A 24,452-nucleotide genomic window follows, 5' to 3' on the forward strand; every position below is an offset into this window, starting at 1 on the left:
ATTTTAAATTACAAAATTTATATATTATATATATAATATCGGTGCGTCATACCTATATATATATATATATATATAGTTGTGTAGAGTATCCTGGTGAACATCGTTGAATTTCTAATTTTTCTGATTCTTGGATCGAATTGGTTCTTAGAATCACGTTTTCGCATATTACAATACTATAAAAACAATTTTAACATAATAACAATACATTTCAAGCGGACTAGATACGTTACGCGTTGCAATTGTACCGTAAACTGGACTGTTCCCCTAGATAGTTCCCTAGAGAACTTCTAACCCTGCGTTGATTTCCCGCCTTTTTCAGGATTATCGGAAAGGAGCTAGACGTGATATTCTAGAGAATTTTCAAACTGACGTTTATTCTTTCGCCTTTTCCCGCGCTCATTGTCAGAGTTAATAGATTCGCTTCTTTCCTATAAATTAATGAAACGAAATTTTTAGATTTTTTTAAACCCGTTTTTTAAAATTACTGCCAGAAAGTTTTGCAATTAAAAAGAAAAGTCAATTGTAACAAAGTTTAATATATATAATAAATGTCTTCTTATAATTTCAAAATAAATTATATATTCAAAAAAAAATATTATTCTTGAAACTAGAAAATTTTATTTTAATCATGCACCTATTATCTTAATTTCAAACAATTTGAAGTGTATTAATATCTGATCTAATGAATTTACTGAGCCGATCAAATTAAATTGAATAAAACTTGGCGTGTCCATGTCAAAATAATAAAATTGTAAATCTCGACACGATTATATTCATACGGGTATAGAGATTAGTTAATGCGGGATTTTTTGTCATGAAGGATAAGGAATGCGCATATTTTTCTCTATATACGATGTTACATAAGATTATATTTTGCCACTTTCTTTTCTGCAGTGTTCTTTCAGCAGGCTGGACCCACTTTTTAAAATGTGACAAAATGTATTTGTCGTAATAATACATTACTCGATTCTTCCTTCATTTTTATTTTGTAATTTTCTTCTTTACGATGATCGATCAGTGTTTAATTAGCGTTTGCCATCGGTTCTAAACAGTTCTCTCAAATATATAACGATCGAAAGAGAGCGCATATATAAACGCGCTGTCACAAAATTTTATAAACTACTCTCGATGGCCAACTTTGATGATCTTTCTTTTACTCTCTTATGCGTCGATTTACCAGCGCGAATCGGAGCTATTGATATATATAGTTCCATTTATATACTGTAAGTTTCAAAAAACTTGTACAATATATGAATAATCAATAATAAATCAATAACAGAAGCTTGTGAATTTCAAAATCAAAACAATTCGGAGTTGAAAATTATTTAGCTACAACGAGTTGTGATTGTAATAAAAATCAATGTTTCAGTTGAAAGAGGACGAGATTTTAAAGATAAAAATGAAATAATCAGTTGAAAATGAAAATAATTTGTTCTACTCTTCTAAACATAAACATTTTTTTATAAAAATATTTTAAATTACAAAATTTATATATTATATATATAATATCGGTGCGTCATACCTATATATACTTTTCTTTCCTTTATCGATAATAGTAAAAACAAAGAGCTAATTAAAAATGATACGGGTCATCCACCGCGTTCTATCAATCAACAGAAAATAATATCTCTTTCTCTCGCGCGTGTCTTTTTATTGGCACCTTTAAATATAGATTATGAAAAGGTCCTGCGCTCTTCGCGACGGCAAGTTTCGTTCTTAAACGTTCGAAAAAAAAAGGAAACGTTATCCGACAGGCTGCTAGAAAATGTAGATTCACGAATGCCTCAAGTCAAAAATCAAACGATGTATATATGCCATCTTTTTCGCGACGAGATACTCTAAAACAGGAATCGCTGCGGAATCCGAAAGCATGGCTTCTATTATTGTTTACATATATAAATGTGTAATTTTACACAAATAAAGATACTGTTTTCGGTTAAATACACACTTAAAGTTTCTTTTTGATCTTGCAAATACGCATTATCCCCGAAGACAATTGCAAACCCATTAATATTTAACAGAGTTGCAGCTGTCTCCAGATATTCGCCACAAAGATAGAATGAGTTTTAAATATACTTTTATGTCTTCTCTTTGAAAATATCGTTTATGTTCTCTTTTTTCCTCAGCCACAATTGTGTGTGCGTCCCCGCATTCGGATCTCGCAACGTCCTGTAAATATTCAGGTAGAAAATATCGCAACTTCTCACTTGTGTGTGGTATATTCAAAAGGCCGAAATCCTTCGTTTAATATTCATTTCGACGATATCATACACACACACACACGCATACACACAAATACATTCCTCTTTCTCTCTCTCTCTTCTTTTCCGCTCTCGTTTTCATATTTAATGCACTCATACGCTTTGCTCTTTTATTCAACTTCTCATTGCCTTTTCGTGGCGTATGAAAAAAAGCGCTTGACGCCGCTTAATTGGAAAACGAAAACAAGAGTAACATAGAATTTTTCCCGGCTGTCGTGAATGGGAGCACAGCGAACATTGTGCAAAGTAACAATCTGTCATCGTGATATTAATTAAACTGAAGCCTTTCTTGATTTTTTTTTTCGTGTAGGCTTATTTTGCAAATATCTATGTGTAACAATGTGATATTTTAAATTTATTGAGATATTTTAAGGGATAATCTAATTCGAGATATATAAAATGTCATATTTTGTGGAATATTTCACGAATCTTTAAACATTAGTCTTGAATTATGTACAAAATAGTACTACATATCTGATTATAATTACTGTTTTTAATTTAATTTATTTACTGATTTAAATATATTCGAAATATTTTAAATCTTTTCAACACGCATTTAATGCAAGTTTGTTATCCTGCACAATGTTTGTTCATCATAAATTTAAATACGTATTACATGTACGTATATCTATATAAATGAAATTATATATTTCATATATAAACTAATATTTCGTTTCGTTTAATGTTTTAATAATAATTAATAATATTAATATATTAAAAATAAGTGTGATCCGTATTTTTACGTTAATTACATGTAATGAGATGTTTGTAGCATCTGTCCATTTTTTTTTGTGTGTGAGAGAGAATCGTTACGTTCTTACATATAATATATATGTATACGCACATATGTGTGTTTTTATGAGCTTACATAATTATGTTTGTAAAGTATTTACAATTGCAGAAGGGTATGATCGTTATTTTGTAGGCACTATGGCTTTGGACGTACACTAAGTTGTACGTTAGAGTACATCCTTATAAGGGAGACTTCCAGACGAGACAATTTTCCCAGTGTATTCTTGAGCTCTCGAGAAACAAGAAGATATATATTTTTACGCGAATTTCGCTCAACAGAACTAAATTCCAGGACCGCGTTCTTCTCGACAAGATTCAAGTGTTCACCGGTAAGAAACTTTCTCACTCTCTCACTCTCTCTCTCTTTGAAAACCCCCCATAATCAGTTCCAGAATGATACTGTATCCTGAATGTGGATCTTAGACGATGATCGTTACGAAATCGGAATTAATTACGCATTTAAATGTAAACGATATAGTCTAAGATCTTTCATTTGTTTACACCCTCGTGTTACATTTCGAGTTTATCTTCATTCATCTTTGCCATATATCGATGAAAAGAAGCTAATTAGTATGTGACCTCTCTAATCGACTAATAACATAATCGCCGTAACAACAATCACTGGTCATCGCGTTCCATTCCGCTCCCATCCAATAAAGCAATGTATTTAAAACGAGAAACGACTTCAATATTCGTCACGATTGCCAAGAATTCAATCAATTATATCAAAGTACGCGGAATAAAGACTACTGTACTGTCGAACAATTTGTCAACGAGGTAATATGCATCCGTTATATGTTACAAAACATGCATCATCCAGATGACAGCCTTTAATCTTGAATATAATTTAAAAACTCGTCCGTGTCCAATGACGCGAATGGTAAGAAGAGACTGCCATCCGGATAGTCATCTCGTGTGTTTCGCTTTTTTTTGTCTTCTCGCCCCACTTGAGACTTTTACACTAGAAAAAAAAAACTTGATGACTCTCTTGATCGTCTTATTCGTTTCACGGGCATTGGACAACTAAGTAAAGCAATTATAGGTCGTTGTCCGACACAGTCTCTCCTCTCTCTGAGAATTCCCGAATACATTCTCTCTTTTCTCTCTATATCTCTTAGCTCAATTTATAATATTATTACAGATTGCACGAAAAACCGCCTTCGCTCTCTTCAAACCCCCCTTCCCCCCTCTCTGTTCAAAAGTTTTCGCGATCCATTCCGCAAACGCGATCGATGCAGATCATCGATCAAGCCGGAAGCACGCGTTAACAATGTCGTGATATGTTTTTCCTGTGCTTCATCCAGTTCGGCTTCTCTGCATCCGGAATTTGCGATCCGAAAAACAAAGCAATTAAAACGAGACATTCCGAAACGAAATGTATACGCGAAGAAAAAAATATCGAGAATAGTAAAATATTCCGATGGATCGATAACAACATTGCCTTTTATAATTTCTCCATGGAACAGATAATAATGGATCAGCTAGTATAAAATCGTTTACGAAAACATATATACCATTCTATATAATTTTTGTATTTATAATCTATCATTGGTTTCTTAAGAAGACGAATATTTAACAAATTGCGTCATGCGGGCGTGCTTAATCATTTCGTTACTGTGCTTTCAAAGTTAACCATACACATAAAACGTGATAATCAAGTTTCACACGTCGATAAACGTTTGCTCGGGGAAGCAGTAAATAAATAAAAACGACTTTGCATGTTCGCGATTCCTTGCAAAGATCGACACGCGGAAACAAAAGTGTCAACCACCTATTGTCTAACACGAAGGAGCATTATAAAACTGACAAAGCAGTTTTCATCCATTTGAGTACCAAACTCAGAGTGATAGCCCAAAATAGATAAGAACGCTCTTACAATAGCGACGATATTCCTAGAATTTGAAATCGAAGAGATCCGACAGACCCTCCTCGGTGCCTAACGAGAACGAGTAGTCGTTTTCAGAGAGAGGCGGTTCCAAACTCAGCAGTTGCTCTCCAAAATCGAGAATCGAATTCAGATCTGTAACAAAAGTGAGAAGGGTGATGGACTTGTTGTAACATCAAATCCACCAATATTTTTAAATTCCTTTTTCACAAGCAGATTATTGAGAGATGCATCACTTTTATTAGATTGTTTGCAAATAGTTATTCGAGAGAATAATTCTGAAAGTTTGTTGATACCCATAAAAGATTCTATATTGTGTTTAAAATGCATAGCAAGAATTTTGTATTTTTTCTCAGTTTGTCACTGTATATATGTATAAAGGGTTAAAAAATACTATCAATGCATATTGTTAGTCCCTAAAATTATATGTTAAGAGCAATATGCCAAAAATACAATATGCCAAAAATACTTTTATTAAATTAGTTTCAAAAGTAATGAATGCAGCAAAATTTTTCTGTAACATTTAGTTTAGTTATAATCGTAAGAAAATTGCTATTTATGATATTAAAATAAAATTGTTGCAAAATTCGGGTCGATCGTATTGATTTCTAAATTGCATATAGGTTTGTCTACAAATTGTGTGTTGAAGATAATTACAAAAACTCTTGTGCATGGAAATCTTTGTCTTCCATTCGTGTATTGATCACATGGCAATGATTGTATATAATATTACATAAAGTACACAGAATAAAGAAAAGCCAATAGTTAGTGTAAATAAACGTACCTTTCCACGACACGAGCTTTGCTGTTTGAAACCGTTACCTAACTAGAACTCTGCCTGTGATGTGATTTGAATAATTTTAACACACAAGTCACAGCCAGAGCTCCATCAGGGTACGGTCATCATCCATTGGTGAAAAGGTAATATAGAAATATTCAAAAGAAAGGTAATACAAATTGTATTAAATTATATGCATGGAAATATCTAATTTTTCCCGCTACCTTTCGTTTGAATAAGATTCAATCATGAGTGAGTATTAAGATTGTAACATGCAATACGTTCCTTTCGAGCAAGAAAATACTGATTGTGAAAATAATCATAACGAGTAAATAATTATGTAAATAAAAAAGAAGTAAATAATGTGCGTGTTTGCAAGATAATTATGTTAAACCACATGTGGTGTATGTTACGCAAAATTTTTAATAAGAAAAAAGAACGTATAACATATTGGAAATATTTTTTAGTAATACAAAGACAGAAAAGTTTAGAAATACTTTTATTAAAAAAAAAAAAAAACAACAAAAAATACAAATATATATTTATAGCTTATTAGATAAAGCATCAAACTAAATAAAGCATTAGAAATTTTGCGCAAGCAAAACATAAGAAAGATAATTGGTGAAGAGAAAAGAAGATATAATACATATTTAAAATATGCAACAAGAATTAAAAGCATATTTGTTAAAATATTAGGAAAATATATGAAATATAGGAAATATATTTCCCTAAATGAGTATTGCTCAATTTTTTAATGCCTGTTATAAGACAATATTATATATATTGCACAATTGTATACAACATTGATCTTTTTTAATATTTTTAGAAATATGAGCATATATTTTAAATGTGTAAAAAGAGAGATAAAATAATATATTTACAAAATATATTATTGGATTTTAGAATATTGTTTAATAACAAAAAATATTACATATAACAAAAAGAAATTAACAATTTATAATTCTTAACACAAAAAAAATTTAGATAACTTTACTTTCAATATACCAATTTTTTAAATATTTAAATGTTTAATTTAAATTTTTGCAATTTTTGTTTAACGATATATTCTATATATAAGAATAAAAGAATAAAATAATGAAATTTTTAAAAATGCACATACGGGGAAATAACACATTGATAAAATAAAAGATGAGTTATAATTTCCCCGAATAAAAAAATATTAAATACAAATTTATATGGATATAGGTATATAGAAAATATAAGAGATAGAAAAATAGAATAATATCAATATCTAGAATAAAGTTCATAAAAAAAGAATTACCTTTTCTTTATTTTTTGTTAATGTAACTTTTTTTAAAATTAATTTAACAATTGTGCTACACTTATATTAAACCAGTCATTTAGAATAAGAAGAAAGCTATTCAAGCAAGCTAAAGAACCAAAGCATTAATTCCTTGCAATCCTACCTGAAGTGCTGATTTGATCCTCTGTTTGGAGTTGGAATTTGCCACCGCCCATTGGTCCATAATCGTCAGATTCGCATAGGAACGCATCCTTCATGCCTGTTATATTGGTAACTGTAGTTACAGGGGTACACAGACGAGTATTCATAGAACTCTCATCGGAACAATGAAATTTTTAAAAATGCACATACGGGGAAATAACACATTGATAAAATAAAAGATGAGTTATAATTTCCCCGAATAAAAAAATATTAAATACAAATTTATATGGATATAGGTATATAGAAAATATAAGAGATAGAAAAATAGAATAATATCAATATCTAGAATAAAGTTCATAAAAAAAGAATTACCTTTTCTTTATTTTTTGTTAATGTAACTTTTTTTAAAATTAATTTAACAATTGTGCTACACTTATATTAAACCAGTCATTTAGAATAAGAAGAAAGCTATTCAAGCAAGCTAAAGAACCAAAGCATTAATTCCTTGCAATCCTACCTGAAGTGCTGATTTGATCCTCTGTTTGGAGTTGGAATTTGCCACCGCCCATTGGTCCATAATCGTCAGATTCGCATAGGAACGCATCCTTCATGCCTGTTATATTGGTAACTGTAGTTACAGGGGTACACAGACGAGTATTCATAGAACTCTCATCGGAAGGTACTGATTCGACTCGCACATCGCTTTCTCTCTTAACCAACAATTCAGGAGACAAACAAGGTATGTCAGACAGTTCTTTTGATTGAGGCACAGTTTGCGTTGTCGTATATCCGGAATAAGGTGACGTTTTAACTGCGGGATCGTCAGGACACAAAAACACTTCTATCTCTCCGTGTTCCGACCTCATGTGCATTTGAAGCTGAAAATATATTATTGTATATTTTTTTAAAAAGAATAAAATATATATAAATTTATGTACAATATTCTATTGTTACCAGAGAGCATAAAATAATATATAAATAATTTTGTTTGACATTAAAAAACAATATAAGGTGTAATATAAACAATATGAAACATTATACTCGTATTTTACCTTTTGTTGACCAAAATTATTGATAGGTTGTGGGACATGAAGGGTAGCTTCCGGCGGGGCTTTCACAGCCATAATAGCTTGGTTTTTGTACATTGAAACTGAACGTAAGTCGTGATACGTTACATAAGCGTATTGTCTGTCCGCGCAAAGTTCGCGTAGGTTTTTATCAGCACCGTGAATCAATCGGTCAAGTGTATTCTCTTTAGCTTCTAGATCTGCGACCTCTCTCCTCAGATTGGCAATATCGTTCCGATTATTCGGTAACTGACCGCCTCTGTAACAAGTAATTTATGCCACGTGTATAATCTTCCGCTTTCTCGATATCATCGACAATAAACGGCAAAAAATAATAATATACTAGCAGATAACGTACTTCCACTGGATATTGTTTTTACTTTTCTTCTCTAAGATACCAATGCCCTCTAAAACATTAGTAATGTCGTATATACGACGTTTTTGTACCTCCAACTTCTCTGATGCTACATTCAAGTCGACCACACCATCCTGACTGCTTTCAACTAAGTGGATAAACTTCTTTGTGAGTAAACTCAAAGAGGTATCATACCGTGTCCTTTCTACAGTTTTGGCTGCAATACAACAATCGATTCTTCCTTAAGTGACACAGAAAAAAAAGAACACGAAGAAAAGGTCACAAAACAAAAACAAAATTTACTTTTGGTGGGTGTGTGGCCAGTTAAAGAATTCGAACCAGATCTTCTACGTTTACCTCTGGGAGCTTTGAAGGCAGACTGGCTGGGACCAGTTGTCCCTACCTCCAAATTCAGTCTTCTTTTTACCGCTTGAACTGATATCTATCAAGAAGGAAACAAACTGCAACTTTAATCAGTCAACTCTTATGCTAACGTGATGCCTTTAAGTATATTATATATTTACACAATATAGAAATTTTATCTTGTCATCACAACTTATTGTTGTCATTTATTAATCAGTTTACCTCAGCTCTTGGCGGTGGTTGTGTGGGTTTCCTTGTTATTTGGTAACAAGGTGTTTGTCCGTATTGATGATCTTGTAAATGAGGGCTCGGTGTTTCTTCTGCCACCTTCTGTGGTTGGACTTCATCCAAGGATCCGTCATCCAAAAACTCAGACTTTACTGTAAAAAGATATTATCTGAATGAATTAATCTGAAAGACATTACAGTGATAAAAAGTAGTACGAGAAATTTGAATATACAAATTTCGCTAGAAATGACATACACAACTTTGTTTCCGCCATATCTGGTGTAACAGGCCTAGCTGGATCCTCCAGGATCACTTGTCTCCTTACTCGAGGCATCTTGGTACAATGATTGTGTCTAAAATAATAATACACATATAAAAAACTAGGAAACTATAAAATTACAAAAAAGCTAGATTCAAATTCTTTAATTATAGATTTTTCAGAATGCAACAAGTGATAAACAATAGGAATAGAGCGAGAGAGAATAAAATAGATAGAGAGAGAGAGAATAAAAATATGAATTTTATATATATATATATATATATATCACAATAAAATATAATGCAAATAAAATTTAATATAATAAATGAAGCTACTTCCAATGCACTAATTAAGTACAACAACAAATTGACGTGATTAAACATTTCGACTGAATCACTTATGCTAATATAAATTTTTTTCGCGCAATTCCTCGTGGAAGGAACATCGGGCAATATTCGAGGAAGCGATCACAGTAAACGACCGATCGACACGAGAGGTATGAGAGGAAGAATCGCGGGGGCGCGCACAGACCTATTTCTAAACACACTCCGCATTTTCGGCCGCTAACCGCTGCTGCTCGCCGCGTGCGTGCCTGTCGTCGATGGGTTACACGCGGGTGAGACAACGGCGGTGAGTGTCATTTTTAAATCCCAAAACTCTCACAGGGGAAGAAGACGCGCTCGTGTTGACACGAGGAGAGCGACCTCATCCGCGCGTCGAAAAACCGACTATGATACATACATTATATACCCTACGAGCAATAACGGAAATAATATAAGGACGAGCACACCGCGCTTAAGTAACTATATGTTGCGCGATATTAGCATCTCTCTGGCGGGGAAGGCGCGATAGGATTGCGCCGCGCGTGTGCTTTAAGTCGGACGCGCAATAAAATTTGGCCGCGAAAGAAATTTAACAGAATTTAATTTCTACGCTTGTGTACACATGAAAATTTGAGAATAAAAGAAATTGCACGTTTATACTTGCACAATAATTCCGTGAAATCTTATAGGAATAAAAGATATCAAATATTCGGCTGAGAAAACAAAAAAAAAATTTCTTTTTACAATGACACTTTGAGACTTTGATTTTCAATGCAAAAAACAGCTTATCAAATTTATATTGTCCTAAATAAATAAATAAATAAATAAATGATTCATCTCTCTTACATTATTCTATGTATGAACAACTAATTTGTGACCTTTTTAAAAATTAGCTTAAACTTTCAACATACAATAATTAAATAAATAAAATAGAACTCATACAATATATATTTTCGATACATTTTACAGCCCGATTATCTATAGCGTCAAAAAACTTGTCGAAATTATATAAATTGTATAATTTCAATCCTTGACTACCTCTCAAAATGCGTTCAAATCAGCTGATCGATCGGTTATCTTTTAAAAGACATGGCTAACATTGTTTCATCATAATCATCATCATTATCGATTTCGTTAACAAGTTCGAAATTGTTAATTGTTGGCAAAAATTGTTATTTTTTTCAAGTTTACAATAATGATAGATGTTTAGTGTATAGTTTTGAAGATTGAAATATTTGCGTGAAACAAGAATTTTCTATACTTGAACATTTAATTCGTGTGTCAACTACACATAACACTGTTTATATTTATTAGACATTATAAACCAAAAAAATTATGTATTTGAAAAAACGTCATTTCTCATGTATATCTGCGTCAGTAACATCGCGTTGATAGATATTGCAAAATATAATTTACCACATATACTCCTCTTCTTTTTCTCTACACAAGTTTGAATATAAATATAACATATGAGATAATTAATACGTTTAAATACATAGTTTCAATATAAAATTATTTCCGGGCTTTCTTTGTCCTAAAACACCGATTCTCAACGTCTTTCTGAACACTTGGCTTGAACGATTGTGCTTGAGGAACTTTGAAAGAAAAAAAAAAAAAAAAAAAAAAAAAACGTTTTAAGGGGAGATGTTTCCGGGGGTTTGCGGTTATTTTATTATTTTCGTCGTTAAATTGAGTTCTATTTCGACAGAAAATAAAATCTCAAAAATATGTTTGATTGCACGATTGATTTGTCCGGTTAATTGCAAATTCCAAACGAGTACAGAGTACCTTTGACGAGATCGATTGCACGTGTCGATGCGAACAAAGGAAAAAATTGTCGAATAAAAACGAAGCCGCGCTACGAATATAATTTAATGTCGCAGTTAAATAACAAAATTATAAAGATATTAATTGTTGGCAGTCAGGTAAAAGTCAGCGCAATCCACTTTCACGCGCGAAAAGAACAAAACGTTTTAAGGTGAGATCGTTCCGGGGGTGGTTTAAAAAGACAGCGCATCAGGATTGTGCAAGTTCGAAAATATCTGTCATGTACTGTTATATTTATGTAAATCACGTACTGTCATTTTAATTTATCAAACTCTCTCAGATAATATATAAAAAATTTTATAACTTTTTCTAGAGATAACAAAATAAATTCTATTTATTATTTATATGATTTCATACATACAATAATGCATATTCAGATCTAATAAAAAAAGAGTTATAGATGTAATTAATCACGTTAAAATATACTTAATCATTTAACAGGGATACATATTATTCAATTTCGATGACACATCCCGAATACGACCAGACCGAGGAAAAAAAAAATCTAGGACCAGGATTATAAAGAATAGCGCGCTGAAGCAAGGCCTGATCCCTTCAGCCGGATACGCATAACTCTCTAGCGGGAGTTGTCGGAATCTCTCTAGGCAAGAGAGACATTGCAATTTGCGTCTCGAAGGTTGGGAGCAATGTACGACGCCCATTGATTGGTCGGTTGTTATCTCGAGCAATTTCAAGGCTAAATCGCGCTACGAAAATTGAATAAATCCCATCGGAGCAATTATTGAAAAACGCGATTGCCTTTTCTGACACGTGCAAAACCATCTGCTCGTTTTCATGTATATAACACATTTTTCATCTCGTGAAAAATGAAATACAGCTTCCCGCCCGTTGATTGGCCATCCACGAGAAGGATGGTCCAGTCAGTTGCGTATCAAATCACGGTTGGCAGAATCGACGAGAATATCGGTTTCGAGTATGTATGTTCGTAAACGTGGACAAACGCGAACTATTTACTCGAAAAAGAGAGGAATATATGCTTTATGTTACTAGTAGCGACTAATTCCGCGATCGACCGGGTACGACATGAAATACTGACTCCGGGTTTTTAGTCGAGGAGGGGAAAAGCCACCGCGGCGACAACGACGACGACGTCTATAGAACGTGTGCTTTGCGAGAATGCAAACGTGACATGTCTCGCACGAGGCAACCAGGCAACCAGATGTGATGACAGAAAGCCGTCTCTCTCTCTCTCTCTCTCTTTCGCCCGTTCTCCTCGCTCTTGCAGGAGTGTCGAATCATTTAGCACGATATCCGTCTCCCTTTAATGCTATACGATTTCTTTCTGTATCTTCTTTAGCTGATTCGAAGTTTCGAAAGATGAGACCGAGTGTATATAGTATTTCACGAGACTATATATATATAATTGCTTTTTTTTTTCTTTGCCTTTTCTATCATAACCTCCTCTAGCGAAAAACGCGGGTGGTGTCGGCAATCACGCATCCTAGGCCAATCAGCTGTTGAAGGCCACACACGTGCGTGGGCTCTGACGTTTTCGCGTCATCGATTGTCAGAATTCTCAATTAACCTCTCGAGAGTTTTGGATCGAAGAAGAGAGAAGGAAAGCTATCGGCGAAATTGTAAAACATAGCACAACTACTTCTTTCCCCGTAAATCGATGTTTATGCAATCTTTATCTCGGCCATGCGTCAATGGAGAAGAACGTTCGTGGAATCTATCTATATAATAGTATATCGTATACCGTAACGAGAATCGAAATCGCAACTTTCGTGACACGCGCACTTTCGTTCGGGCGAGTAAAATGCGTATGTGTACATATATACGAGAGAGAGAGGATAGTATGCACGCACGCACACACGAATGCCGGCTCCGGCCGGGAGGTACGCGCCAACACGCACGCACGCATACAAATATATATATATATACATACATCGCGCAACATCGCGGCCGACTCGTTTAAAGAGCCAAGACGATACAGACCATAAGAGAGGGGTAATCCTTAGTAAGGCACGCTACACCGGCACGTTAGAGAGAAACCAACGCGATCGCACGTTGACCAGGGATGTTCACCGAAGAGAGACGCCTCTCTAACCGATACTCGAGACGAAACGATGCTTCCTGTCGACGAGTAGAGGACGGTCGAGCCAGGGCAACTGTGTGCTGACCTGTTTGCGAGCGAGAAAGTCAAATGCAAACGACGACGCACGTTTCGATCGAGCGAAAAAAGGGAGACGGAAGCCAGTGTCAGAGCGAAAAGAGATACGTTCTCTCTCTCTCTTTCTTTCTTTCTCGCGCGCGCGTTTCCTCTTTTCTCTTTTCTACTTACTTGGCTGCTTTGCAAACGTAGTATTTTGAGACGGAGACCCGCGCTCTCTTCCGGGAGGAGAATCAGCAGGCCAGCGCACGGCGCGTATCACACAGGACCGCGAGGTCGAGCATCTCCCGAGCAATCCCGAGAATCTCTTGATAGGCGAACGACTCGTGGTCCTGGCACTCTCGAGAACGACAGAATTTTATCGGATACGCGGTAACGAATCGCTCGGAATAGATTAGACGGAGTAGAAAGAGAAAAAAGTCGCCCTTACTACGTCGAGAGAGGCTTCCCGATTACGTCAAGAGAGATGTATCTCGGATTTATAGAGCGACCGACCCGCTTCCCTTCGTACGCTCGAGCTCGTCGTCGTCGTCGTCGTCGTCGTCGTCGCGTGTATTAGCTTTACATATTCGTCGTACTTCTTCCTCCCTTTCTCTCCGCCGGATATCTCCTCCTTCTCTCTCCGAGGCCTGGGCCGTTTCTCTCCGACCGTGCTGCTAGAGCACGGTATCCATTTTCTGCGCGCGGTTCGACGCCGCCACACGATTACGCTCTATACGCACAGAGGCCGGGATCAACGACGCAGGTAGCCAGCCCGAAAAGCTCTACCTAGGCTTATTCACAAAAGCGTCGGACACGTCGTCGTTTTTTTTCTTTCCCGATCCCAAAGAAAATGCGCAGAATTCGGGGAACGTTTTCACGCGGCGGCGGCGGCGGCGGCGACCTCCGGGCGCCGACGACGTGGTTTCTCGATTGCTCTTCACCTCGAATATCGAGAATGCGGCGTGGCGCGCCCGCTCGAGGGCCTTTACTCTATAGCGAGCCCCGCCTCGGCATGTTCGGCGGCTCGACGGCTCGACTCGCGGGGGCCACCGACCAAGAGAGTCTCGCCGGCGAGAGAGCAAGAAGAGAATCTCTCGTCGCCCGAGTATTTCTCGGAATATGTCGCGCGCGCACACACACGAGGCCGGCTCGTGCAGATCCTTCCTTTTTCAACCGAATCGTGTGTACGGAACGAGGCCTGGGCTCTGTGGCGCGCTGGCACGACTGGCCGGTCTTCGGGCTACGAGAAACGGATAATGTGTGCCGCGTGCGCCGGTGCTGGCAATGCCAAGAGAGACAGAGAAAGAAAGAAGAAAGAGAGAGAGAGAGAGAGAGCGCGGAGAGTCAGCAGACGAACAACTAGCCGCGTGTCCGTGCGTATACGACCAGCTGTGTCTGTGTCTACACAAGATCGCGTATGCGCCGCCGGCGCGTGTATATGCAACCGCGGAAAAGCGTGGACGCGCGCGAGTGTGTTCCCTCGCGTTTTACGCATGCGCCGACGAGCTGACGAACGTACGAACGTACGAACGAGCAATTATTGGTGGTGAAGGATAATATCGTGGTGTAGGTGTGAAGCTTTCTCGCGATTACGTCCATGGGAAATTGATATTTTCTTTCTCCTTTTTTTTTTTTTTTTTCGCGATTATACGAATGATCGACGAGACTCCTCTCGCGCTCACAGGTGATGATACCTCGGAGCTTACTTTGTGTAGAGAGCGAAACTTACCGGTAACAGCGTGTGTTCTTTTAGTTTCTCATAACGCAATTCGCGTTAATCGAGACGAGTCTGAAGGCACTTTCACAGATCCACGTTTAGGCATGACGAGGGACGCTTCGTCGTTCCTTCGCCGCCCTTCATAAGAACGCCACAGTCGGATAGACGGCCGGAACCCTTCGTGTCGATCTTGTCCTCCGTATATGTATGCGTGCCGGCGTGTCCGTGAGACGCGCGCGCGAACAACAATGAGCCGGTGTGGGTACCGGCCATCTGCCGGTCGCGCGCGACAGCTGAAATACGCGCGCCAAAACCGTCGCCGCGTACTACCCGTCTCTTCCTCGGGGATGATGATCTTCGCTGCCTCGCACTAGATACCCTCGACAATCTCGTTCCTAGACGGTATCGATTATCAGTCGCATCTACTCATGTCATGAACACTCAATGAAACGATTACCGATTAGACATCGTTCGCGCGAAACTGTTTTGACAATCACTCGCGACAACATGGGATTGTTATCAATTGCTATCGGCGTCATCGCGTTTCATCGACAGTTCCCATCGTCGACGCGATGATCGATTCCACGAGCGAGCAGCAGCTAGAGAGCGTCGGCGTGGCCGCTCTCCGGTTTCACGCCCCCGTTGAGTTTACCCGCCAAAAGTCGAGGAGAGCCCGCTCCTCTATCGGGAGACTCGAATAACGACGTCGCGCCGAACGCGATCCCTATGGATGCTCCCGTTTTCTCCGGTCACGTCGTCGAGGATGTCGCGCGACCCGGTTTTACGCACTTTCGGCACTCCTGCCCGTACTCCCGCATTTCCGCAACGCACCATTACCATACCGGTCAGCCATGCTCGGGGGTGTTGGCGAACAAAGTCTGAATCTCTCTCGCTCTCTCCTCCTCCCTCTCCCTTACCCCTTCCTCTCTCTTTCTCTCTGTTTTTCTACCTTGACGATATCAGGTCCCTTTAATCCGGGCCTCACAATCTTGGCGGGGTCGAAGGGATAACAGGACAGCGTTACGTAGCTCACATTCACGAATTATGCAATTTAGTGACGTATTAATGCGCCGACGACGATAGCGTACGTACCATACGCACGCACGCACGCTTTCGATCCTGCCGGACACTGATGTCCCCCCTCGTTTCTTGCCTGCTGTTGCCCGAAACTAAGCGTACGATCGTCCCTTCCTTCTTTACGAATGGAGGGGTAATCGGATGCAGGGACGGAAGTGATCGGGGCCCCCATAAATGATGAATAAATACGTCCAAGTAACGAGAATATCGAATAAAATTATGGCCGGCAAAAAAATCATACTTTTATCTTGATTAAATTGATGACAATCTCATTTTTCATGTTTAAGAACATCTCATACTAACAATAAGTTGTATATAACAATACAGCCTGACCAGAGAGCTATCTTTTATGTTTTTTTGATCATGCTTTTTTAAATAAGATATTTACTTCAGAGATTGGGATACTAAAGGAATATCTGGATTTTTTCCAATTATGTTACAAATTACACGATATGCGTATAAAAATATGTTGGATTATCTAAATATATACACAATAGAATATACAATTAAATACTCTATCAAATGTTTATATAGACAAAAAGACAGTCGTGTAAATTTCGTATAATAATAATAAATCTAAATAACATTAACTATAAAAGTTATTACATCTTCTTATAATGTCAATTTAACATCTGAAATTAATTAAAAGATGTACTATATTTCATCTTTGACAGAGGTATAATTGTAAACATAAGCGCGAGGCAAATAATCGGAGAAATATATTACAATTATTTTAATAAGATTAAATATATATGTATAAAAATATTAGTTTTGTCAATTATCAAAATAATCTATAATATAAGAACATACTGAGTATACATATAAATTAAATATAATAGAATCCCTTTATATTGTAGAATTATCGAGATCTAACTATCCATCTATTCTGGTACTTTATTTTTATTTTTTTTTTAATTCGCGTAATCAATTTGTGATATTTTCTATCTTTTTTTACTCGTGTTTTTTTTTTTTTACATTTTATGATCATATGTGGCAAATAATTAATTAAATACTCTAGAGAACAACGGAGAGTTTCAGTTTATAGAGACACAAGTACTCCAGAATAGAGGGACCCAAAATAAAAGAGTTCTATTGTATTGATCATATTTCATAAACTATTAGTTTGTTACATAATAAATTAATAATAAGCATAGTAAATTAGTAATAATACTAATAAATAAGATATAATTCACGCAATGAGAGAAATGCGTTGCACGGTATTCTTACCGAAAACGGACATATCTGCACATATTCAATTTTTCAATCGCGTTTTCTCGGGTATCTAGATAACATTAGTACAGACCTGAATCAAGTAAAGCCAAGAAGAAGGGGACCCGGTGCTTTCTTCGTAACGTATTTATTTGAACTCTACGGAGCAGATACAAAAGGATCGTATCCTATGTAGGGGAGGCGTACGGTCTCCCTTCTCGCCCTTCGGTAACCTCCCTCTATTTTTCCCTCCAATCCTCCGTTTAGGCCAGTCATTCCAACTTTTTTTTTTTTACAGCGTCGTCCAGTGCCGCGCTAGAGAACGCCGAGAAACGTAAGACGATCGTGCGTGTTTACTCGATTACAATCATATGTCGATAATGACAAAGAGCTCGGGTCGATCCACCTGCGGACGATCGTAAATCTGCATCGCGGAATATGTAATGGCCTTTACCTCGGCGCCTTGCGTGTGCTTGCCGATCGTGAACTCCTCGCCGTACGCGATTGCTTTGATTTTTAATTCCTGCTTGTTGAATTCAGTAATCTTGACTTTCTGATAACAGACACGCACAGATTTTCATCGGACGCGAATAGGCGACTTTTGCCATTCGATGATTTTCAAGTTCAAATAATAATTATAATTATTTATAACATACTTGTGATATTTTAGCAAATTTCAGCAAATTTAAATATTAAATGACAATATAATCCAAATGTAAGAATAAGACGTCTAACAATTTTTAATAAGCAATAAAAAAATACTCGTTATCTTGAAATATAAATTTTGTTTTTTTACATGGCTAATATATAATTATATTTTTATAATAACAATATATTATCATCGAATTAAATGTTATATACTATTAATATACTGGAATATGATGGAGACTGTGAATATTTATATATATATATATATTTATTTATTTATTCAATAATTTTTATGGTAAAAAGATCATACCTTAGCGACAATGCACGGCTCGGCGCTGAACATAAAAAGTAGCTCGTCGAGAAAGTGGAAAAGCAGACTCTCGAGATCGTGACCCTCGGCCTCCACGTGGTGCACCTGTGTGATCTGCACGCGCTCCAGATCTGTCATGTAACCGAACATGGCTATCGCGCATTGCTCGAAAGCTTCCTCCATCGTATCGCCCCATGCGTGCAATCTACGATGCAGTTGCACGTGTTAGTTCGATCTTTGTCGCGAATACTTTTTACATATATTTTTCAAGATCATTTCTCTAAGAGTATCTGTAAGATGTGCCTTTTCACACATGCGGCTATTGGCGCGGTTTTAGGTTAGCCGCTAATGTAACCTCAAAGGAGTCTATCGACTCCGTTGATGATAAATAAATGTAATACTTACTGTACGTCGGCGGTGTGATCGAGATCTGTAACAGAAAATGCCGATTTCTGAATGAGCATTTTCGAAATCAAAGCTTTCGTAAGAATATTTTTGTCATAATTTGTAAATATTGCGTAAGCCGCGTTAGGCGAGGATAGATTTCGAATCGATCATGCAAAGACGTACATTTCTATCATGTAATGTGTAAGATAAGAACATATTGAGAAAAATAAACGTAGTTGACACTTACATTCGTATTTAATGGGCGGTATCTCTTGATCGTTATCCATCAGTTCCTCCATTGTCGCGCACAGCTGATTCTCCACGTGAGTAAAGCGATCAGCTGATTCACTGACGGGTTCAATCAACGGCGACGTAGTTGACCGTAAGTGAGTTCATGCCAGTCAGGTGGCGCTACTTATAAGCGAATAGCTTTGCGTACTTATCGACCGAAGTAATGTAAATTGCATAAAGATTGAATAATACTGATAATACCGACCGATTGCGAAATACGGAAGTACATGAATCACAGCCGGGTTAAGAGAGAAACAACAGAGTCGCCAGATTCATCCAAAAGATCGATAGTTTTAGTTTCTTTTTGAGAGACAAAATTTAATTAATAACATGATGTAAATATATAATTACATTATAATATATTTACATCAATTAATAAAAATATTAATATTAATATTAAAATATTAATATTAATATTTATATTTAACAAATAATAATATGTTTACACCATCATGATTAATACTTAAATATTTTAATTAAAAATCAGTATTGTTGAAAATACAACATACACAAAATATCTAGATACAAATACAGTATCACATAATATACAATAGATATAAATATTATATATATATATATAATATTAATTTATAATAGTTATAATATTTTGCCAACTATAAAACATATAAAAAGAAACGCATAAAATTGATGTAGATATTTGATTCCACAATATAGTTTTGTTATAATAACACCGCTGTTGAAATGTCATACAGTAATATTGACACTGTTTTACAGTGACCATTACAGACCATTATTTACACATAATGGCACTTCAGCGCTGTACAGTTGCACCTGTTTCATTGCTCGCGAACCAAATGTGGATTATAATTATACCAATCATTGTGCAACGGTGTGCAGTGGTGCGTCTCTCTCTGTGTGTTTCATTAGTAGTAACGCACGCGCCTGGAAGCGGTCACCGTTGAGTGAATGGTGATCGGCGTAAACAACCTGGTGTGTTGCTCTGAAAGACCTACATATCTTTCATATGAACTAAGAGAGAGAAGCAATGATTTATTTTATTTCTGATCCATGGAGCAGAGATTAAAAGCCAAAATAAGATACACATAGCGTAGATAGATTTGATTTTCCATTCGAAAGTAAACAAATTAAAAAAAAGTATAGGAAAAAACAAGTATTTAGCTTTTTGAAGTTAATTTTCAATTATTTTTTTTTTTTACCTAAATTGTATCGGTTTCTGAAAAAGATTAAATCGCGAAAATAAGAAAGAGATAGTCATTGTTATTTAGATATTATTTTAGTTAAAATACGTAATAAAAACGTAAAATATAAAGTGGTTTAGAACCAGCAAAAATGAGTTACAACGCCAGTGATAGGAGGAACATATATATCTAAGCGTTCATTCTTTGTACATCAAAAGGAAGAGAAGATGTATCATTATCTTATCTGATTGCTATGCGCGTCTTTTGTTCATTTTTAATTCAACAAGGACTATCTATTTTTTTTTACTTCGACAAGGACTCGTTGCACTATCGCTTGCGCTCATTGATCTGCGAGAGTGTATTTATGCAGATTACCATACGCAATTTATGTCATACGTGAGAGAGGTATCGGATGAAAATGTTAGTAACTGTTTACTACGTGTTTAATATCAAATGTGATTATTGCTTCGGATTTGTTTACGTCATATATAATAATAGCAGATAATAATATAGATATAATGTAGATATTGAATTTATGTACTATATATTTTATGATTTATAAATATAGTTATTAAATGCATTTTTGTTTTTATTTGATAAATGTACGTATATTATCGTTTTTCTTAAATGTGTGAATAAAAGTCGAAACAATAGGTGATATCATATGTTATTCATTGTTTACGTAGCCAATAAGGAAAATATTAAGCAATTATCCAAAACTCTGGTATTTAGTTAATTTGCGGTGTGCTCCTTTATTATCACGCACTTTATTATGCCAGATGTCGTATATAATACACTGTTGCATACCAGATGTTACATGTTGTTTAGAGGAGGCTACTAACGTAAGTGTAGCCTGTGGTTCTCTTAAATAGTAATGTTGACCATCTCTGTATGACAATGAAATTGGAAACACGTGGCTAAGAATAAATACCTATTCTTAGTTCAGCTAGTTCGAAAAGACTTCGCAACATATAACGTTATTATGTCGTGATTATTCGATATCAAATAGAAATATGTATAATAATGGGCCGCTTGAAATTTTTTTAAATTTATTTATTTAGAGAATATAATTAACCATTTTATTCACAATGCCAAAATGCATAACTGTATAAATTTTGGAAACATATTACAGCTTATCAGGAAATTATTGCAGTAAGCTTATATAATTTTTTAATTTATATAATTCTCTAATTTAAATTATTTGCAATATTGCATGTTTACACGATACACATGTTACTTGTCAATGAGCATATATAAAAAATCTATAATAATTCGTACTATTAATATTTTTTCTAATACTTTTCTATATTTCGATTACCCAGGAAAACAATATGGATTATATAATCTATATTTTGACAATATTAATAATAATACACGTAAATACAAATGTGAGTTGCTTTATACTTCAAAGATAAAGACCCAAGTGTCATTTCGTGAGAATTCCAGGATAACCGACTGTTGTGTGAGGTGGAGTATGTAATGAGAAAGGACTCGTAGCTCTTGCACAGGCGCCTGCACCATTCATAGTATCCCTGTAACACAATCGCCGGTCAATATAATGACATTCGTATCGGACGCACCGACTTATCGACATACCATGTCTACATCTACGTCACAGTCGAGTCTCGTCGTGAGTGTATCGTTTTGCTATCGGAATTTCTTTTTTTTCCTCTTCACGCTGTACGAGCTTAGAAAAACTCGTTTTTCGACTCGCTGTCGACGCGATATGTTCCAAGGGTAGCTACTTTGCGCATTCATTCCATCGCGGCTAGATAAATGGAGTGCGATATTAGCTAAATTGCGCACTCTCTTTGTCGATCGCCCGTGCATCGCAAAGGTGCACGCAAGGTTACAATATCACGGAAGTCCATGCGAGTCCCCCCATGATCCCCCGATCATGTCCTTGCACTTGCATATGAAGATCGCGAAAACGTCTTTCTATGTTCTGGGAATTTTTCTTGATGTATTTCGCTTTTTTCATCGATGAGGATATATCATCGATCAACTTATCGTGAAGTGGAATTTATTAAATTACGTCTTTGTGTGTGCGCAAGCTAGAATTTTTTTTTTTTTTTGCTTGTATTATCAATATCAACATTTTGTAGCGTTTGCCCATGTATATATAGGTTTCGTAAGAGCTATCTTACTTTGTTAGCTTTAATAAGCCAGTTACAGAGATTTAATAACAGCTATTATGAATATGTTGATTACATCGCGTCACACTTGTAACTAATTGTTCTTGCCGCAGCATTTTATTAAAAAATTTCCATATTTAATTTCCTGGATGACAACTAGACAATTGTTTGTAAACGGCACTTGCATTATAAATGGAATCTTAAAGAATAAGGATAAGCGTAAATGAAATCATTGGCTAAAAATAAAAAACCTAAGTTTTTTCCAAAGGAGGTTTTAATTTATTATTAATATAAAATTATTAAAAAATAATGAGTATATCTATATCTATTTAATTAATTATCACAAAAAATTAGAAGAAGTCATGATTCCCCAAGTTATGAATCCCAAGTTTATTAAATATTTTATTTACCTCTTTAAAGATCTTAATTATTTTTATTTGAGAATATACTATATGATGTATAAAATTTTATTTCATTAATTTTTTTATTAAATGTATAAATAGAAATAGACCTAGATCAAATCTCGATTCCGCACCCTTGAAGATTTATGGAAAGATTACAATATTGAAAATTTACATTAGAACTTAAATATGTTGCGGGGGAAAATGTATGTACACCTGTTAAATAGACTCAGATACTCATACATGGTTGGTTTTTTAAGTTTCTATTTTGCAGACACATAAAATAGATCGTCAAAAATTATAAATTATAGAATGTATTGTAGAATATATTTGTGAATCACTAAACAAAATTATATTCTGTGCATCATTGTTCAAGATTAGCATTGCAATGAAGGTTTACGTAAAGTATTTTTCTGCTTATTATGTGCTCTTATTGCTGAAGCTATGAAACTAGTTAGAATTAATAAATTTAATATGTGCATAAATAGGAAATATGTGCGTTTTAAGAAGAGTAGATTTTTTCAATACTTTTATTTATATTTATATTTATATATATGTGAGATCAAATTTTTAAAGGATTTAAGATATTTTACGAAGAAAGGGAAATAACCCCCATTATTTTCTTACATTTTATCAAACCTGTGTGGTGTTACTTTTTTCTTATAATCTTCAAATATATATATGTATGTATATAGATAAGTGCACTCTTTCCGGGGTGCTTCTTGAAATTTGGATGCTTCATTCAATGTATAGCGATGAGTCATATTGACATCTTATTTAAAATTCAAAAAGGACATGAAGAGAGAGAAGATATTAGCAGAAATAGATTTCTTCTTACTAAGTCATTCTCGGAATCACCGCAAGAACACAACAATAATTGAGCACGAGTCATTGTCAATTAAACCGAGCCCAAGATGCTGATGCGGTGACAAAAAGAGAGATAGAGACAGAAAGAAAGAGAGAGACCAGAAAAAACCAAGTAGACCAAAAAGTGGTGATCTGATTATTAATGTCGTCAAAAATATTTCTTTTTATATGTTTGTATGTTATTTTTTTACCTCTCTATTTCTTTTTTATTCACGACAAAAACAGTTTTGCTTGTTCTTAGAAAAATATCTTATGCCACATATCATTCTTTATTCATCTCTCATCTTCTTCTTCCTTTTTCTTCTTTTTCTTCTTCTTTTCTTTTATCTTCTTTTATCATAATTGATTCGATTATAATTTCTTCAATCAAAGGATAGAGTCGCTTGAATTTGTTTAACTGCCACTTTTCTTGTTCACTGGAGATGTTTCGAAGAAAAGAAGAGCGTATTCTCCGATGCTACCGCAGCCATGTTTTAGTTTCCCACCTACTACTGCTTCTCGCCTCTCACGTTATAGGCTCGTTTTAATGACATACAATTTTGCAACGTATCTTTGCCAAGTCCTTGGAACGGGAGACTATATAAACCGAGT

At 35.6% G+C, this 24,452-nt stretch overlaps 2 protein-coding genes across 7 annotated transcripts; both read right to left on the bottom strand.

The window, feature by feature from the left end:
- Positions 1 to 1,531: 1,531 nt before the first annotated feature.
- LOC115244165 (transcription factor E2F2) lies at positions 1,532 to 17,260 on the bottom strand. Of its 6 annotated transcripts, XM_029821597.1 has the most exons (10): positions 14,108 to 14,905; positions 13,849 to 14,017; positions 9,390 to 9,487; positions 9,129 to 9,286; positions 8,847 to 8,985; positions 8,547 to 8,760; positions 8,174 to 8,447; positions 7,788 to 7,999; positions 7,144 to 7,292; positions 1,532 to 5,073 (listed from the first exon to the last, which is right to left on the bottom strand). In XM_029821597.1, the coding sequence occupies exons 3-10, from the start codon at positions 9,466 to 9,468 to the stop codon at positions 4,946 to 4,948; spliced, it is 1,353 nt and encodes a 450-aa protein (XP_029677457.1). In that variant the 5' UTR covers positions 9,469 to 9,487; positions 13,849 to 14,017; positions 14,108 to 14,905; the 3' UTR covers positions 1,532 to 4,945. The 6 variants fall into 6 exon arrangements, with proteins under 6 accessions (XP_029677457.1, XP_029677459.1, XP_029677458.1 ...); XM_029821599.1 differs by lacking the exons at positions 13,849 to 14,017; positions 14,108 to 14,905 and adding an exon at positions 16,326 to 17,260; XM_029821598.1 differs by lacking the exons at positions 13,849 to 14,017; positions 14,108 to 14,905 and adding an exon at positions 15,389 to 16,301.
- Positions 17,261 to 17,428: 168 nt separating this feature from the next.
- LOC115244166 (protein archease-like) lies at positions 17,429 to 19,389 on the bottom strand. The gene is made up of 4 exons (XM_029821602.1): positions 19,255 to 19,389; positions 19,026 to 19,050; positions 18,621 to 18,825; positions 17,429 to 18,215 (listed from the first exon to the last, which is right to left on the bottom strand). The coding sequence occupies exons 1-4, from the start codon at positions 19,304 to 19,306 to the stop codon at positions 18,030 to 18,032; spliced, it is 468 nt and encodes a 155-aa protein (XP_029677462.1). The 5' UTR covers positions 19,307 to 19,389; the 3' UTR covers positions 17,429 to 18,029.
- Between the last annotated feature and the right edge of the window lie 5,063 nt (positions 19,390 to 24,452).

The sequence above is a fragment of the Formica exsecta genome, unplaced genomic scaffold (assembly GCF_003651465.1).
Source record: "Formica exsecta isolate Colony F162 unplaced genomic scaffold, ASM365146v1 scaffold80, whole genome shotgun sequence".
Taxonomy (NCBI): Eukaryota; Metazoa; Arthropoda; class Insecta; order Hymenoptera; family Formicidae; genus Formica; species Formica exsecta.

Bases quoted from the DNA above. Each gene is read 5' to 3' on its own strand.
- LOC115244166 (XM_029821602.1), bottom strand. From the start codon at position 19,306: ATGGAGGAACTGATGGATAACGATCAAGAGATACCGCCCATTAAATAC. The intron at 19,051-19,254 runs GTAAGTGTCAAC...TTTCTGTTACAG, and splicing joins ACCGCCCATTAAATACGAAT to ATCTCGATCACACCGCCGAC. The intron at 18,826-19,025 runs GTAAGTATTACA...ACTGCATCGTAG, and splicing joins GATCACACCGCCGACGTACA to ATTGCACGCATGGGGCGATA.
- LOC115244165 (XM_029821596.1), bottom strand. From the start codon at position 9,947: ATGCGGAGTGTGTTTAGAAATAG. The intron at 8,761-8,846 runs GTAAATTTTGTT...GTTGTATTGCAG, and splicing joins TGGCCACACACCCACCAAAA to CCAAAACTGTAGAAAGGACA. The intron at 8,000-8,173 runs GTAAAATACGAG...ATATATTTTCAG, and splicing joins ATAATTTTGGTCAACAAAAG to CTTCAAATGCACATGAGGTC.